We start from the raw sequence: 19,696 nt of genomic DNA, 5'->3' as shown, positions 1-19,696 counted from the left end.
ATGGTAAATTTCACCCTAAATGTGCAAACTTGCAGACTGGACCTATTACGTCATATATAGTATGTATCTGCTTAGTCAGGAGCGATGAGAAGTCGGTTTTAGTTATCGATTCAAATAAAGGATAAATTCAGTCGGATCTTGCTCGCCTTACCGTACTTGGTAAGGATTTCCCATAATTAATCGAATTGGTGGGGATATCACTTCAAGTGTGCAAAGTATCTCACTATCTAATTATGGCAGCCATGAGAATATATGGAGCAAACATAATAATCCTCTCCAGTGACAGAATAGAGTCTTTTCGTGATATTATTAGGAGTGTTTATAGAGTTTCTTTTCAGGGTTTTGCTGATATATCAATTCAATGGACCATATATAAAAACTTTATTATGTTGTTTTGTTCTGCCAGCTAATATTTAGTAAGTTGCATATTAATAGTTTTATTTGAACTCCTGGATATGAATCACTGTTTGTCACAACTTGTGAATGAAGTTGCCAAAGTTCAATTCGTTACTTGAAGGTGAATATAATTTATTGAACAACTATCATAATGTCAAATATTCATTAGTTTCATAGACACCCGATTAGTTTTTGTTTTGAGCATTAAAGATTAAGTTTTTCAAACCAATCAATTCTGTACATTCTAGCATTGCTCAATCAGAAAATTAACTAACAATACATATGATAACAATTTTTGATTTGGCAACATATTCCATATTCTTAACAACATGCTTGACTATGGCCGACCTTATTTATATTTTGCTTGAAAGCTAACAAAAAAGCGGCGACGTCGTCCCATAAACTGGTACCTATCTATATCGATAAATGAATATGAAACATTCAGTACTCCAGAAGTATGTGAACCAAGATGGCGGACACCGGAACATTGTATGTGTACAACGTTAGGGTTAGGCCATAATTTCATGAACAAATCGTACGGGACTCACTTGGCTATTCCCCGACCTTGTAATAGAACTAAGGAAAATTAGAATACAATTATGGCCTAATCCTAACCTGGTACACATACTGCGTACCGGTGTCCGCCATCTTGGTTCACATATTTCTGGAGCGCCAAACATTCATACCGGTAATTTATTATATTTTCCCAAACCAAATCAACAAAATCATTTTTTTGCTGAAGATGCATTTTAGATCAAATAACGTTAGCGTGGTTTTCCTAATCGCAGATGTGGTGAATTACGATGCTAACAAGAAAACAGACAAAAAACAAAGCGCTTTGCTTCCATTTTGAGGGTTTAATAAATGAAAGACGTTAAAGCGGTTCAATAAATGATTGAAGAAATATGTGCTTCATTGTACAGTATATAAGATAATTCGGAGTCATTCAAAAACATGTGGAAGGAAAGATGGTATTTGGAGAATGAAGAATTCGTTGAGGATAAAACTAGTAAACATCGCAAGAAAAATCATATGGTTGATCTGAAAAAAGAAGTTGTTCAGCAAATATCGGAAAAAAGACATATTGGCAGAATATCCACAAACCGTTGGTATGATTGGAAAGTTATTTATCAGCCAAACCCCTCTTGTGCACTATAAAAGTTTATCTATTACCATTCATGAATAAGTGATATAGCATAAGTGATATAGCATTGTAAGCTGGCCTCTAAGTGAGTGTTGATTCTGAGTATGCCAACAAAACTACAATCGAAATCGGTGCGAGCCTGGTAAAATATGTTGGTGATCGACAAGGAATGTCTTTTTTTAACATCTGTATCTAATTCTCAAACTCAAAATTTATGTACCTATACATGTACCTTATGCTTTATGAGGAAGTGAATAAGCGATTGGTGTGAAACTAAAAGTAAATGAGAAATAAATTTACTCTTACATTCTCTCTTAAAGATACTCAGGTTATTTTCTAATATGTAATATCGCCCCTCTTTTCTAAGTTTCTGATAATGCATCTTTCAATTGGTTTTTAAATTCTTTAAAATTTCGGCACGAAACACGCGCACCAATTTTTGATCTACATATTGATTTTCCCTTATCTTAAAAATGAAACTGGATTCTGAAACTATGCCCATTTTGGCAAATGAATATGGGTTATTTTTATTCATTTTGTAAAAATTGTTCGAAATACCTTCATAACGTTTCTGGACTTCGCTGACAACGAAATACTAGAAAAAGTGTGGTGCGTGATATATAGCGGTCATCGTGATATTTATTCTTGATTACTGTGTACTTTTACTAGGATTTTTGCCGCATTGTTGTAAACACATAATATTAATTACATTAACTGGCGTAACTATTTTCCGACTATCAAATAAGCAAATCAGTTAATGGCCTATACACTGTGGACTAATTTGGACTCATCCCACTCAGATATATATATTGCCTGAAATTGAAATTCAGATTAAAAAGATCTACTTAGCTCTTGAAATTTTTCTAACGAACTGGAACTCTGGCATATTCAAAAGCTCATGTTATTCTTTTGGCGACAGCATTCCTAATTAAACAAATGGGGTACAATTTGTTGCTGAGACTTGTGGCAACGTAGGAATTAGGACACGTCTATGTACGGAAAGTCTGAATTGCTCCTGACGATGCCGAGTTATTTCGTTTTCCACCCCCATTCCCTCTGTTCTCCCGTTTTAAATATATAATTATGCAACTTACGGTCATCAGAACACGAAATATTGCATTTATTAGGAAAAGTTTCTGGTAATGGTAAAAGTTTTCTGGAAATGGTAACTATATTTGAAAGAATATATTTTATTTCAAAGAACGGGTAATTATTCAGGTGATGGTTCGATTTAATGGTGGGAGGTACCAAAATACAACGTGTAGTTTTAACTTGCTCATATAAATACTTTCAATTGTTAATACAATAAATTATCGCAAAACAACTTAATAATTATGGCGATTTCAAGACCATCAACATCATGAATCGATATTTTCTAGTTCTTTTGCCTAAAAGTGATGTAAAGCACGTGTAATGCACTTATTATAGACAAATACATTTGAATACAACAAAAAACGACATCGAACGCACAAAATTGAGATAATCGATGAAACCCTATAGTAAGTTCGATATGCGATAATTAGTTTTCTAACCCCATTTATTTGCGAATTTAATGCGTCTCTGAAATACCAAGTGATTGGTATTGACATCATTGGTTTTCATCAAATATATCAAAAGTGATGGCCGAAAAAAACGATAAAAAAATAAATTTGAAATCCAATTTTTTCGAATTTTATTGATGATAACATTTTTAGCTTTCTTATGTTGAAATATATCCGAATATACTAAAAATTTGAATCCAAATGCAACAGAACAAATTTTCCATTTTGGAGTCCGAGGTCAAATATAAAGATAAAAGATATAAATATAAAATTCCCACATCGACTAATGCAAAAAAAAATTAAATTTGACTGAAAATTCGCTCATTTATATGTGTTTGAAGTTCAACTCACGACTTCGTAACTTTCAGCAATAAGTCATTTAACAGATAATCCAATTTATGAAATTATGGAAATTTTGTCATGTGGTATTCAAAACTCCACTATGAACAACTTTCAAAATATCGCTATTAGATCTCTTTTCAGGTTACACTTTGACCTCAATAAAATAGTCTATTCTATTTTTGAAATTGCAATTACTTCGCAAAATATAATTTTGTAGACGATGAGATTTTAGTTCTGAACAATTCCCGAACAATACTTTTCAGTATGTATACTGTCAATTTATTATTTTTTTCCACGTGTGTCATCTATTACGAGTATAAAAATAATTAAATGAGTAGTCTCATATTTTCATGTGCATGGTCTTATATCGTCTGTTACACGAGAATTTATGGTTATTTATGATTGGGCAACCGAGAGCACTTCAGTTCGAAAGCGCAGTCGGAGTCAGATGTCGTTACGCACGAATAAACTTGATACGAAAGTAAATTCGGGGTTTCGGGAACAATTTACAGGGAACTAATCCGTGCCAAACTTGGCAAGAAGGTCTGTCACGATGTCTACAAAACCCACAAAAGTGATCAGGCCAAAGGAAGAGTTTTTTTTTTTTGCAAAATCGGGTTTTTGGGTCTCGGATGCGGGTACCCGTCAATCTAGTCACACTCGAGTGATTTCAATGTTTACAGGTCATTGAGCTCTGTTTCCGGGCAGAGCATTTTGCAGACTATATTTTCACAAATATATTCAACGGGGTGGGCAGTGGCTTACAAGCAAAGCATTTAGGGGAAGCGCGAACGTTTTTAATAATGGACTATGATTAAATAGCCAGCTCGCGGTGTCGACCATATCCAATGATGTTCCTCATTCCCGCAAATAGGCTAAATAACGTAGTCCCTCGGAATTGGGCGACGACGATTGGGCACCAACTCCACTATATTTAAAACGAACTGTATTACTTGCGTGAAATTTTGTCATACCATTTTTTATTGAAAACCGCTAAAAATAACGCTGTGAGTGGCTCACCATATGCCACAGAAAACGAGTAGCCCAACTGCAGCAAAAAATAACATGTGACCGAAATGCAGCAAATAGATGTATATATATATATATATACCCAGTAGCCACGAGTAGTGAGATTCATCCTGTTTGCACCGATTCTATAGAACCGTCTCACGGAATTTTATGAGATCAGCGAACGGGTTAGCATTACAAGACTTTTGGTAACAGAACCGCCTGGAAATATGACATTTGTATGATGGAACCGACTGACAAAACATTTGAATCCCACAACTGTATATTCCTATATGTTAAAACCAGTGGCGTAGCATCCACCCCCGCGGTCGCGGGAGGGCCCACAGTGAAAAGGGGCCCAAGCGGTTATAATTTAGAAATTTAAGCCGCAAAACCAAAAGCTGCATTGCAAAACCAGTAACGCACATCTTACAACGTTGATGTTAGTTCTGCTCAAATCGTTTTGTTACGTAACAATGCCAGGGATTAGTCTATTTTCGGCGTTTTGTGGTTTGATCGCACCGGCAAAATTACGAAGTCTGTCAGAATGATGTCGAAAGCAAAACCTCTCAGTGGCACACAGAAACACAGAAAGGGGCAGAAGAGGAAGCACGTATGAAAAGAATTGACGTAACCAAGATAAACAGCAAATTTTAGGTTACCATTGCCTTTTAATAGCGACATGTTTAAGCTTTTTGACGAAATAAAAAAAGCCACTGGTTAAAACTATCGGGCGACAGAAGGGAATGAATGATAGTATACTCCCTTACCTCAGCTCTTTGTATGTACCAGTTATTATTATGGCATAGACATAGACCTACCCAGTATGTTCCCCAGCTTTTCTTTTTAGGGGGGGTGTTTCAAAATTTAGGGGGTGGTAAATAATTTGCTATTAGAGATAAAACTAGGCTATTTGTATTCTTAAAAAAATGGTATGTATTTAAGAAACGATGTACATGGGGGCCCCCAAGTTGATTGACGCGAGCCAAAATCCACAGCAGAATGAAATTGTAGGGCCAGAAAAGGGGAGCGAGGAAAACGCGGGACGACACGGCTGGGGAAAATTTTGAGAAATAGGCACCAAAATAGGCTCTAAGCTTGATTTTAGATACACCTAGCATCGCAGTTTGTTATGTAATGAAATCAATAATTATATTATTTAGCTGATAGAATTCCCGGGGAATAGATAACAAGCACGGCATTCAACCGTAAATATATACTACTAGGTTTCAATAAGTAATTTGCAACTGATAGTGACTAATGAAGTTACTTGCTAATCTGGCATTGTATGAATGGCTACTTATGGCTTGTTTTGTTACACATTTCTAATTTTTTTGAACATGTTTGTTTGACTTTTGTATGAATTAAATTTTGAAATAAGCTCGTCAACAGATCATAATGTCGCATAATGTTGTATTCCTTCAGAACTGAAATATTTTGTTGGTAAGAAGACAAATCGCTGAAGTTTGATTCTTTTTAATAAAGAAATAAAAACGCTGTCATTCATCTAAAAACGTCTGTTTTCAGTGCCTAGTTTTCGTTTTGTGACATCTTTAAGCTTTCTTAATATACGGCTGATATCTAAAATACTGCAGTGTGTAATCCTAATACGTATACATAAGATACCGGAATAATTCAATTGTTACGAAATAAACGTGCTTAAACTGTGAAAATAATGTAACAATAGACGGTATCTAAAACTCAAAGGCCGTAATTGGCCCGCAGACTGCGGTTCAGAACCCCTCAGTGTGGAATCGCACCTCAAAATTAGGGGGGGTGTTTGGAATTTTAGGAAGGGTGTTCACCCCCTATAGGGGGGGTGTAGGGAAATCACTGGACCTACCTATACTTGGCACTCAGGCCGGTTCCAGCGGACATGTAATCAGGCCTAATTCAATTCGTTTATTACTCCAGACCGCTGTGGTCCATATAAAAACAACACAACAAATAAACATAAGCAAAACAAAAATAACGCAATAAATACATAAAATACCTGATATGACAATCAGATTCACAGTAAGTCTCAAAAAAGAGTTATACTATAGCAATTTAAGAGACCAAAAGTGAGGTATAGAATCTAAGATAGCCGTAACAAACAGTATCTGGGAATGAAATAATGATTGTAATAGAATGTTATTGGAGTTCCTGCATCTCGTCATGAACAACCACAGATTTTTTCTATGGAGTGCTTCGAAAGAGGGAATGTTCCCAGATACCATTTTGTGACGGACACTCTCAGATCTAGAGACACAGTGAATTACGCGATAAGCATTATAATATGAAATTTTAACTTTTTTATAATTATAATTATTGAAAAACAACCAGAGCTGGCAGTTATAAATGCTACAACAATACGTCCTAAATAAAAGATTTTTCACAGTAGTGATATGTTTGTAGTAGTAATATGTTTGTATTTGCGACGGTACAGTGATGCCGTATACTGGCGCGTGATTTCATTTCGATATGTCTTGCTCAATGGTTTCCAACCTATTGGGTAAATTCTTTCCGTCCTGTGGTCTATTTGGATCACTCGCTTCCATAATCACCTCGCTATGCATGAAAAACTCGGTTTCTATTAGTTGTTCAATCTTTATAGCATTCGTAGCCAGTGTTATGAGCAAGGCGCAACCCAACTTTTGTACAATTTGAGTAGTTTGCAATGAGTGCATGAATAGGCTTATATACGTATTATAGTAATAAAGAATTAAATAGTATTACCGCAGAAAATTTCTCCCCAATAATGCTGAAATCTCTCCCTGCGTCGGAAACGTTGGTCTAGTCTAGTGGAATGTTGCACTCAATTTAGCTTCAAGTTTTATAATTTAATTCCATCTGTGTACCAAAGTTTCGGTTGAGTTGTGCATTTGAGGCTAATTTCACCGTTGCATCGTTTATTGTGTCTTTTAGCAAAAGTAGGTACTGTTTGTTGTCCGAAGGCATGGTTATATTGTGACCGCCATAGCTTATTTATTTTCACTGAAACATTATTTGAGAATTAAGTCAAACACTATTTCACTTCCGTCATTAAAGGTTCTGCCACTGTGATAGTTAGATCAGAAGACCCAGGATTCCAAATTGGTTATTTATTGATACGGCAACTCCACACTTAATTACATAAATAAATACGAAGCAGCAGACTTTTAGACCTCCAGCCCAGAGGCCCGAAAAGAGAGCAAAAGATGTATTTTCTCTCGCACGTGTAATGGATAACCAAATAAAATTGATTGATTGATTGAATGGTCGGAGTCTTATATTACAAATTTGGATGATACCACAATACTCAGGCCTGACAAAACAGTATTGGATAATAAGGGGTAAGCACATCAACTTAAAAACACATACACGACATGAACAAGGACATTATGGTTCGTGACACTAACTTTATCACTTACTCATCTGTATGATAACCGAACTTCACCTAGAACAGAACGACCTTTCTACATAAAAATTTGTTTATCTAAATTAGAACAATTGATTGACTAGACATTTACTTATTTAAAAAATTGCGACGTCGTAATATGACTTCATTTATGGTGACGCCAAAATAAATGCATATGCAGGCAAAATGCCAATGCAAGATTAAAAAATCGGGAATTTTTCACCGAGAATTTATATCAGGTAGGGATCGCAAAATTTGAAGCGGAACTGATCGAGGACAGACAGGAAAAGTTAATCTAGGTTCGAAGGTCGTGGAAAAACACCAAACGTTTCCATCTATCTGCCTGTTTAGTTCAGGCCGTTAGTCGTTGGTTCAGGCTAAAGCGTATATATAATATAAGCGAGGCAACGCTCGCTCTGCTCAGACAATGGACTCCATCTTGTGCCTATTGTTCTCGGCAATTTAACACAGCGCCTTATGAAAAGTTCCAACACAATTATTGAAACATATCTATTATTTTCACTAATATTTTAGGTAGAAAAACTTTGAATTAGAATCTTAGCCGTACATGCTTATATCCTTTCATGTTGGCCAAATTACATTTATAGTACATTAAATTGTCTTTGAAGACAAGTATACCGGTTCCGAGTTGCTTCCGAAGTAAATTGACCACTCTAATCGTCATAATTAACCATTTGACAATGACGTTCCTTATGACGTCACAGATGAAAAAGTTGTATTTATTTGTCGAAATTACCGGCCGACCCAACTTTGCTTCAATGGCCGTTTCTATTTTCTGGTTAACATTTTTTGTCTGTCAAGCTCCATAATGCCCTACTGCTCAGCTCCAAGCTGGGCTAGAAAAACAAATGACATTGTAGGATTGTTGCGGAGACATTTTACATTAAAAATTTACAGCCTCAAATTGGCGTATCACTATAAAATCTTTGAAAAAATGACCATTAATGGTTTTACGCTGTGTTTGTGGTCATATTTAACGCATTAGATAGTTTTTCATTCCTAATTGCGTTATATATTTAGATAGTATATATCTTAAAGTTCAAAATCCACCCTTCAGTTTCATTCTAGCCCTTATAACAGCGGACTTATTCGATTCGGTACAACAACACGACGAAAATTTCCCGTAAGACTCCATTGTTTCGCGTTTCCCAAATATGGCACAAGATGGCGTCCATGAACTAGTTTAACATCAGGCAAGTTGGTGCCGGCCGTTGTTTCAGGCTATCAGCATATCGCGCTAGGTTATTGTTAGATCTAACTTATTCTTAAAACTTGAATTCATGATTTGGTGATTTTACCAAGGAAACTTGAAAGACTTCTGTTGTATCGGGCAGCAAGCGCTAACGTTACTGTGGGATGGCAGATGATGATGAACTTAATCTTCCTCGCGCAGCTGTCAACAAATTGATCAAAGAAACTTTACCACAGGTACCGTACCCTACCTGCATCCCATATGTTGATAATCTTTTTTGAATATTGTTTATTTAAGAAGTTCACCTAGATGGTTCTGTGATTTCAATTCCTATTATAAACACACAACTGCAATCTACCGTAATAACACCAAAAAGTTCTGAAGTTACTAGTTCTAGCTTAGTTACATAAAATAGGAAGATTTGTATAAACATTAAAAGCTTTTAACAGATATTTTTTTAACGAGCAATGAGGTATGAAAGTAGTATCAGAAATAATATTATTTTTGGCATACCCATCATATATTTGTAAAAGAAAGTAGATTTTCTTGACAAAAAATGTTAACAGTGAAACGTCAATTGCATTGCAGAAAATTTGTTTAAAATCTTCAAATAAAATTATTAATTTTCCATATTATTTGTAGGTTCGTGTCTCTAATGAATCAAGGGAACTAATTGTTCAATGTTGCAATGAGTTCATTCACTTGTTATCATCAGAAGCTAATGAAATGTGCAACAAGAATGCGAAAAAAACAATTATGCCTGAACATGTATTGCAGGGTAATCACTAATATTAGCTTTGAAATATTTTTGCATACACTTCATCAATTTCCTTCTGATAGTGAATTCATGTTCTAATCTGTGATTGTGTCAGCAGTGGAGTTACAATCGGGCTTTATGCTTGTAATACAGGGTGTCCATAAAGTCTTTTTATAATTTCAATTATTGTTTATTGTTTTTTAATCAGTAATTATTTAAGTATTTTCACTTCATTTAATACTAATCTTTGGGGGACGAAACAATATATGTTACCCATTCCCTTTTGCGATTTTAATTTTTTTAAGACTTCGTGGACACTATATAATTATTATTAGGCTTACCATACGTCCCGTTTTAGCCGGGACAGTCCCGGATTTGACAAGCTGTCCCGGCCGGTTGACTCAAATGTCCCGGTTTGTCAGCACGGTTTTCATGGGTAAAAAATTCAAATTCATTAATATTACAATTTTTTTTTAACGGTGACAGCCCATTTACCACTGTTTTGCGACACACTTTGCTAGTCCAGAGAGAGAAATCGCTCTATTGTTATGTCACAATTGGTATATGTTTTAATGCGTTTTCTGGCGTTAACTGCAATGTCGTTAAGTTGTCGAAATGCCAAAAAGAAAGTACAAGTTTTCTGATGAGTTGAAGAAAGATTTACTTTATTTGAAGCAAACTGAAGGAGGAAAGGTACACTGTACGCATTGCAGATCTGTTTTTCTATTAGTCATGGCGGACGTTCAGATGTCAACGATCATATCCAAAGCAGGAAGCACAAAACAATAACATTGAAGCATCGACTCGACTGACCAATTTTGCGATAACAAATTCGGATGATTCTGTGTCGTTGGCAGCCGACATTTACCTATCACACTGCTATTCATGACCAAAGTTTTGACTGCACCTCTAAATTAATTTCAAATTTTTTTGAGGCTAAATTTGCATTAACTTGTAAATATACACAGTTAGAATTTCTGATGTCCGCTGTTTGATAAGCGGATTCGCTGATTTTGCACGTTTAGCCAGAAATAAATGAGAGTTGGTGCATTGCTCCGTTGTTCTCCTCTGAATTTAATGATGATTTACTTCAAGCTCGAATGGCAACAAAACGCAGAAAAGTTGATGCTAAGTGCAAAGGGTTCAATGGCGCTGAAAATATTCAAACGGAATTTTTTGAGATGCAATGAGGAAATAAATCTATATTCTATTCGAGAGATGTATCACTGCTTGATTTTTAATATAAAAACTATCATCCGTTCAGTTTCAACTTTCTAAAAATATCTGCGGCCCGCCAATGACTCGCAACCCTTAATTTTGGCCCGCGGGCGACAAAAGGTTGCCGACCCCTGCCGTAGATGTTGTAAATATTCTGTCAGAGGTGAAGCTAAATTTGCAGGGAAAAAATTTGTATTTAAAAAGAATATTTGCGATTTTTACGAGAAATGTCTATCGTATATAGAGCTGCACGATGAAGCCTACAATGCTGCCAGGCCACACATATGGACAAATTTGAAGAGTGAAATAAACTGGACTGAAGTGTTTGGTCTGCAAAATTGATAAATGATATATTTGGTTAGCTGATCAGATTTTGAATAGCGATGCACTTTTACGAATACTGATAAAGAGATATTTATCTGAGCATGGTTCAAATGCAATTTGACTTACTTTGCCGGTTGAAATTAAGTGGACAAAGATGTTTAACGTTTTTTCTAACAGAAATATTAGCATTTCGAATTTGCAGCAAATTGGTTGATTTTGTTTTTCGGAACATCGGCATCTGTTAAAAGGATTTTTTCCATTGTTAAAAAATTTTGGTCCGAAAGCAGGTGCAGAATGCCAGAAGAAAATATAAAACCACTCCGTAGCCTGCAAATTTAATGGTGATGTCTCTTGTTATCAGTTTTATGACAAAATCAAAACAAGAATTTTTGAGAAAGGTTCCATCTGCGGACAAATACTTTTGGTCTAAATGAATAATACAAACTAATTTTTTGTGTTTTTTCTAATTCAATGATCAGTAGAGATTTAAAGCCGTATATACCCGCAATGGCATGGTAGACGTTCCAATATTATCAAGACTGGCAATCGACCGAATGTTTGCCAAATCGCACCGTCCCGGTTTTTGGTTTCAGATTTATGGTAAGCCTAATTATTATGCTAGTATACAAGTAACCATGGACAAGCCACTCTTTGAATATAGCGCAAAATATCAATTGAATTCTTGCTTTTTTTATTATCGTTACGTTCATTTATTTTAGAGAATAGTTTCAGTGCAGGAGTTTGAATTTATATGTATGCAAAATTCTTATGGGATTTCATTGAAATTTTATTATCAGCATTGAACACTTTGGGCTTTGGTTCATACACACAAGAATGTAAAGAAGTTTTAGAAGAATGCAAACACGTGGCTTTAAAGAAAAGAAGAGGGAGCAGTCGACTAGAAAATTTGGGAATACCAGAGGAAGAACTGTTGCGTCAACAGCAAGAATTGTTTGCCAAGGTAGAGGCGTTTTCTTAGACAGTATATTTTAGTTTTGTTTTTATCGGTATTTTTTGTTTGGTTGATCGGCTATTTTTCTCTTTTTTATCAATGACCAAATTGTTGAATGATTAGAGATGATCAGACTTTGACATCTATAAATGTCACTATTTAATTTGTATCTCATTTAGTCTTCAATTTGTAGTAATCACACCTGGCAATGAATTTTTTCTATCTGATACTTGTTATTGACAGAAAAGTTAAATGGAATATGTGAGTCAGAACATGTACCTTACCTTACATATGTATGCTATGTTGTTCCAGTATTCTCTATATCAGGGGTGTACAACCTTTGTGCTATTGTCGGCCACATTGCATTCATTTGTATCCAATACGGCCTCCAGGGGGTTTATGAGCGTGCCGAAGGCGGGTGAAATTTATTGCTCTTATGACATAACTGCGTATTTGACCCATGCCATTTGCAGTATGCCCAATTACAAAGTATGTAGGACTACTTGGAAGAATAATATTCGCATTTTAATCGTATTTTTCTTTTCGGTGGACCTATTCTTGAGCAGATATATATAAGTCGGGCAGGGGCGGTCGCCCAGTATAATAAAATGTCAAATTTTTTTTATTGAATTTATTCTATAAAAGTTTGCAAAGCATTGTAGCAATTTAATGACTCCCTTGGTCTTGCATGTTGCCAAATCCTATATTTTGAACTTTTTTTTTGTTTTTGTTCATAGGATTTTGTATATGGACGGCCGCATTATTTTTTCAAGCCGGCCGCAGGTTGTGCACCTTTGCTCTATATAATCTTTAACGATGAATTTTCTATTAGTCAGGGGGTGTTGAATACTAATTGGATATTTAGATTGAATCAAAATTAATTATACCAGATAATTCAAATTCTTGGTTTAAAAAATAATTGAAAATATTTTCATTTGGAGTGTCTCAGTAGGCTCTAAAAGTGTCATTTATTTTCTAGAAACTTTGAGAAGTAGATAAATATAAATCAAACCACTGTTAATGTGAAACTTTCTTTCCAAAATAAATTTATCGAATATACATTGACATAAATGTTTACTTTTTTCAAATATGGCCCAGTTCAGAATATATTCGAAATTTGGAATAGTAGGATTATTGGGTTTTGGCCATCGCTGATTTTAGTGTATCTACCTTCATAGTTTCATATATGTATTGTATTTATGATCACAGGCTAGACAAGAGCAGTTAGAACAGGAGCAACAAGAATGGTTACAAATGCAACAACACATGCAACTCCAGCAACAACAATCAGGTGGAGGACAACCAATGATGGTTCCTGGCAGTGGAATGATGGATCCGTCTCAAATGGAAGCACACAATTCAGCATCCACAAGCGAATGAGTGAATATGCATACAGAACAATAAAAAAATGGTTTGCTGCTCCAAACCTGAACTTAATGGAGGCGTTGGTTCACCATGTGATTAAATAGAGACCTTTTCCAAAACACTTAATAACATTCAAAAGTGGTAGATTAATGGCATAAGCTGCACACTCAGTCAAAATGCACGGCTGTAGTGCATACTCTGGCATTGCAGGCATACTTTGCAAAACGATCTGCTTGTTCAAGATATGGGAATATCCTCTGCTGTCTTGGTAGTGCACTTTTGAATTCAGTAAGTGCAGTATTATAAAACAGTGACGACTTGTTCAATATGATATTGTTAATACAATGAAGTTGCTTGAAATATCAACACAAGTCAACAGAGCTATTGTATGCTAGTTGGCAGATGCTTCATTTTTTGCTTGATAGCAGTGTTCACTATTAGCGCACTTTTTTGCGAAAATTGCGAAACACTTTCGCAACTTTTTTTAGGGACTGCGAAATAGCACTTTTTTCCGATTTTGAAGAGAAAAAGCACTTTTTTCCGATTTTGAATGGAATAAAAATTCAAAGTTAACAAATATTTTCGAGTATTAAGTTGACAAATAAGTAACATACTAGTACTTTTGTAACTCAATTCTGCATATCATAACGATATTTATCGGAATTCTAACCTATGAGATGCAGACATAGGAGATAAAGCTTTTGCATTAACAGCAAAATTCTTGTTTATAATATGATTATTATACAAGCACACAGATTCCGCTTCTCCCGCAAAAAACGCTCCCGGGGCGTTTCTTTGAACGAGAGTGGTCATGTGACTATCAATGATATCGATGAATTCAAAATGACTATAAAAAGTGTTAGTAACCTGTTTTAGTCACTTTGGATGAATTGTGACCAAACTGCACGATTTTCAAATCAGACGAAACTTTTAGCAGCATGTCACAGATTTGCAAAATCAACAAATTCACAAAATACCATTAAGTGCCATTTTATTGTAATCACAATGTTGAAAGGACATGGCATTTTCCGAAATTTTGCGATATTTACACAACTATTTCTCATTGATATGCGAGGAGGGGTGGGAAAAATTCAATATTTTTTTAAATCGAATATTTTAAGGAGTACCGAATAAACGTGGTGGAAACATTAAAAAATCGGCAACAAAGCCTTTTTACTGGTTAATTCCGTTGTAATCGCTAATTGTTCTTGTCACCGATCGTTTTGGCGGCGATATCTAGGTTTTGGGTAATCTATATTCCCGCCCTCTCTTTTTTACAAATATGAATTCTTGTGGGTCGGCGGACATCGGAGTTTTATATTTCGGGTTTACCCGTTTGTTCACATCGGCAACAGCTGTTGAAGACATTGAGGACTCAAATTAACATTTGCGCTGGCTTTAATATTACCTATCAGGATTTGTAAATTCACCGTCCCAATTTTATGCGAATGGTAATATTGTCCATACCGTGATGCAGATATTTATTAAGACGATAATTAACTTCCTCATGTATTTCTATGGTGATAAACTTCGCAAATCTGAAATTGTGCCAATCCTGAATGTTGATTTGAAATAGTGATTGAATAATTCGGCTATAAAAGCATTTCTGCGTGGTCATAAGACGAGATGACGTTAATGAACAGCACTTCTTTTACAGGATATTTTACGTATGCGACTTAATGCTAAAAAGATTGGGCTAGAGTGCTTTTTTTTTCGAGTGCTCGAGTGCCTAATAGAGGTCAGGCGCTAATTGTAACTAATTCCCTCAAGTTTCAACGTGTTTCCAACAAAACAATACCCCAGCGATAATTATAGCTAAAATGTTACCGAGCAATTCACAATTTTATTTATGGAATTTGCAAATTCACCAGTTTCTTGACGATTTTGATATTGTCACGCCCTAATTATTAGTGCAAAAAATACTCCCCTTCTTCCGCGGCGGTTTGACGGGTTCTTTGTTCCATTCTTCAGAAAGTTCTGACACGGGGATATGGAATACTGAATCCGGAGGGTTGAATCCCTGTCCACTTACTGGTGATCCGTTTTGAAATGCGTGAAACATTCTCTATTTTAAATTAAATGACGTTTCGCAGGCTAGAGTTTTCCCCGAAAATGATGTGTTCCAGACGTTAGTTAGACGATAGATAAAACATTAAATTAATAATTTTCGTGATGCCCCGTTTTCGAAAATACAAAGTTATATCGCAAAAAAATGCGTTATGATACATTTGGAATGAAACATTATTTACGGTGAATTCAGATCACATTTTACTCTCCATGACACCCGGTATCCGAAAATACAGTTGTATCTCGAAAAATGTGTTTTGTTACATTTAAAATAAAACATTTTTGCGATTAATTTAGATCATATTTTGCTTTTCACGACACCCGTTTCCGAAAATACAAGGTTATATCGCGAAAATGTGTTTTGTTACATTTAAAATAAAACATTTTTGCGATTAATTTAGATCATATTTTACTTTTCAGGACACCCGTTTTCGAAAATACATGGTTATATCGCAAAATGTGTTTTGTTACATTTAAAATAAAATATTTTTGCAATTAATTTAGATCAAATTTTACCTTTCACGGCAACCCGTTTCCGAAAATACAAAGTTATATCAGAAAAAATGCGTTTTGTTACATTTATTTTGCATTCCCAATAAAATACATATTTTCCCTAATTAAGGTCCTCGATGAATCTGTTCCTGTCGTTCAAGCTCAACACACGTTTGGACGAGTGTGGGGTGTTTTTTTGATCGACGATAACTTGAAAAGTTGCCACACGTTATTTGTATAACGATAATAACTGAAAATTAAGATTTTATAATAGAAGTGAATTTGTCTCAAGATGGTATTTTACGATTCCTGCCCACAGAAAATAAACACGCTGACAGGCTTGGTTATAATTGATATTCGTTTAATTTATTTATCTTACACTATTAATAAACGCGCCACACCAATTGCGACCATATAAATTGCAGTCGCATCGGTATGGACTGTATGTTTTTGGCGCTCTCAAATTAATAATAATTTTCAACAAAACAATACCCCAACGGTCTATAAAGCTGAATTCGTTACCGAATAATTCGCAATTTTATTTACGGAATTTGCAATTTCAAGATCTCACTTGACGATTTTGATGATGTCATGCCCTAATTATTACTGCTTAAATGCCTCAAAATACAACAAATGTAATCATTTTCGACGATAACAGGCGCAACAATTCGTAAACGAGCCGTTATAACGAAATTCGCGATTGATTTTACCTCTCTCTTGTTTACAATTTTAACATCCCACCGGCCATGTATGGTCGAATAAAATGTTCACATATTCGAAACATGCCTTGGCCAAGGATGGAAGGGATCACTAAAGAGCTAATAGAAAGTACATACGCGAGGGTATGATATTAATATCGAGAATATTTGTGAGCATATCATAGGACGGAAATATTTTGCACCCGGCTGTTTGTTGGCCGAACAACGATACGCTAAAGTTAATTGATCGAATACAGGGAAGTATTTATTTATCATCTCACTTGCGAACATCGAGGTTTTGGCGGAATTGTACGATCATGTTGTCTTTCTTAAATAATAACTTTTTCAATAAATGTTCATTTAATTTTTCGTCTTTATTATATGTCTGGTTTTCATTTAAATTCTAAATTGTCCGAAATACTCCAACAGGTGTATAGGTACAATAATAATAGTACTTACCAAAGTACCTACCAGGGAAGTTTAATACACACGATGTGTAAAGGGCGTCGTAACTCCAGTTTATTAATTATAAATTTTTTTACATTCTGCTTAAAAAACAACGGCAGTGATCTCACGTAACTCTCGCGACCAAATCTTTTTTGTTTTGTATGGCATCGTCTTGGCGACGAATTTATTGCCGACTGAATTTTAATTGTGTTTTAGGTTAGTTATTTTCTGTTTGTTGGTTTCTAAACTTTACAAACTTGGGTAGCAATTACTATTAATGTGAGATTTGTGCATATGAACGATTGAATATCGCGACTGGATGTCCGATATCTGAGAATGCGTAATTCTCTTTCAACATTAATTTTCAGGATATCAGCGTTCATGTGGTCGAATAAAAATTATTTATCAAATGGATTGGTATTTCGAGACACTCTCAAAATTATTTGGGATCCATTATCATATCATTCGTTTATTTTTTATATTCATGTTTTTCTCAAGAATCACCCTCGTTATATTTAGTGTACCTTCGCAAAAGAAAACTCTTTGATGTCATCGTTCCTATTAGTGTAATTGAAATATATGGAAACCTCGCAAGTGGCGTTGTGATGCGAATATTTGATACTAGGTCAGCAGCATTACAAAGAGTGCTATTTATGAATGCTGAAAGTACATGAGTTTACTAAACATTTTGCCAATATATGATGTTTTCTGCCCGATTTAAACTAACTCGCACGCAAACCAAGGCATGTGGACATTTAAAAATTACTTGTCTTTGGGTAAGCTCTGAAATAGTATAATATAAATGTAAATGAGAAATTAGGTCACGCTAGCTCACGAAACGGGAGGATTTTCAAAGTGATCTTGTGTAATAATTCGGAGAAAAAAGTTTGAAAGGAAAGTAGGTCAACCTATCTCCTAAAACAGGGGAGTATCCTGCATATTATTTCGGAGGGAACGTAGGTTAACCTATCTTTTAATAAAACAGCCGGTGGCGACTTTCAAAGTGGTTCAAAATCACAAATTAATAATTATCAGATTAGGTTTAGGGATGAATCGATAAGTTGAATTTCCAGCGCACCTAACCCTAATTAGTTGATTGCTATTTATATTGGGGGGGGGGGATTATTTTGCACCGGATTTGTACAAACGATCCACCCTGTAACTAATATGGTTTCCAGCCGGCCTCGTGTCTGTTAGATGGAAGGAGTAACAAATGTGAAAGTCTTTGCTGTTTACGCGAGTAAGCAACTGACACCATGATACATTGCATGAAAGTTTTGTCCGCGGCAGGTGTTAGCAGATGTCATTTCGTTGCCGATGAATTCGCTTGTTTTAATTAAACATGAATTCGCTTAAAGGGAACTCCGTTAACGAAAAGGCTTCCCTTTAATTCATAATATTAACCGGAGGAGCACTTTTTCGAGTATCTATGCCGTTTTAAATGAGTTATATGAAAGGCTAGGGCACCTAACTTGTTAAAATCGGCAAAAGCACTTTCGCACTTTTTTTTTGGACTGCGAAGCACTTTCGCACTCATAATTTGCTTAGAGTTAACACTGCTTGATAGATACCCACTTTAATCCATACTATGCTATTTCTCCAAAATCGTGGTTGCGTTTTGTAAATGATGATTAATCATTATAGCAGCATTAGCAATTCCAAGATCTCAAATATTTTGGAAACCAACAATTTCGCATCTAGCAACACGTCAACTAATTTAACCATCCAAAGCTTAGTAATAACGTCATCAGTTCCTGAACTTGAATGAAGGTGCAGATATAACATTAATTGAAGCTAGCAGGGATGCTTATTTCCATGTAAAAGCTCGCTATAACCATGTAATAATGTGCAAATGTTTTGTTTATAATACACAACTTTCAAGGGACTGTTATTGTCTGTGCTTGTACTTTAAAAATGTGGCGGCTATGGAAGTCTGCTTTTTCGAGAGGGAAAGTTTTTTGAAATGGGTTAGACTGGGTACTTGCAGGAGTCTGGTACTCGGAAGCTTTGGCAAAGGTCGGATAATAGGAAATGTACAACGTGGGGGACTTGAGTAGAACCGGTACATTTGGAAACTATTAATGGAATTAGTCCAGATCAATGGGTATCAACCAGCAATTTTGTTGGTTTCTGTCGGCGCGACCACTTCACTGAATCCTAAATAGCCAATATGCGTTGCTCTGTTGAGCGATATATTTTCAGCTGTTACATCGCGTGTGTGGTTATTCGTGATATATTGTTGTATTTATTGCTCCAGCGACATGTTGACATCAGCGTTGACGCTGAATAATCACACTTTCTCGGTTCAGATTCTTCGTGAAAGCTCTTTGTTAAATCTCGAGTCAAAAACTTA

At 35.4% G+C, this 19,696-nt stretch overlaps 1 protein-coding gene across 1 annotated transcript; it reads left to right on the top strand.

Moving 5' to 3' along the window:
* The first annotated feature begins 8,996 nt into the window (after positions 1-8,996).
* Positions 8,997-19,228, top strand: LOC144422874 (protein Dr1-like). The gene is made up of 4 exons (XM_078112796.1): positions 8,997-9,259; positions 9,666-9,801; positions 12,120-12,283; positions 13,484-19,228. The coding sequence occupies exons 1-4, from the start codon at positions 9,188-9,190 to the stop codon at positions 13,652-13,654; spliced, it is 543 nt and encodes a 180-aa protein (XP_077968922.1). The 5' UTR covers positions 8,997-9,187; the 3' UTR covers positions 13,655-19,228.
* Positions 19,229-19,696: the final 468 nt, after the last annotated feature.

Source organism: Styela clava, chromosome 5 (genome assembly GCF_964204865.1).
Source record: "Styela clava chromosome 5, kaStyClav1.hap1.2, whole genome shotgun sequence".
Classification (NCBI taxonomy): domain Eukaryota; kingdom Metazoa; phylum Chordata; class Ascidiacea; order Stolidobranchia; family Styelidae; genus Styela; species Styela clava.
This window is presented reverse-complemented; position numbering and strand designations above follow the sequence as displayed.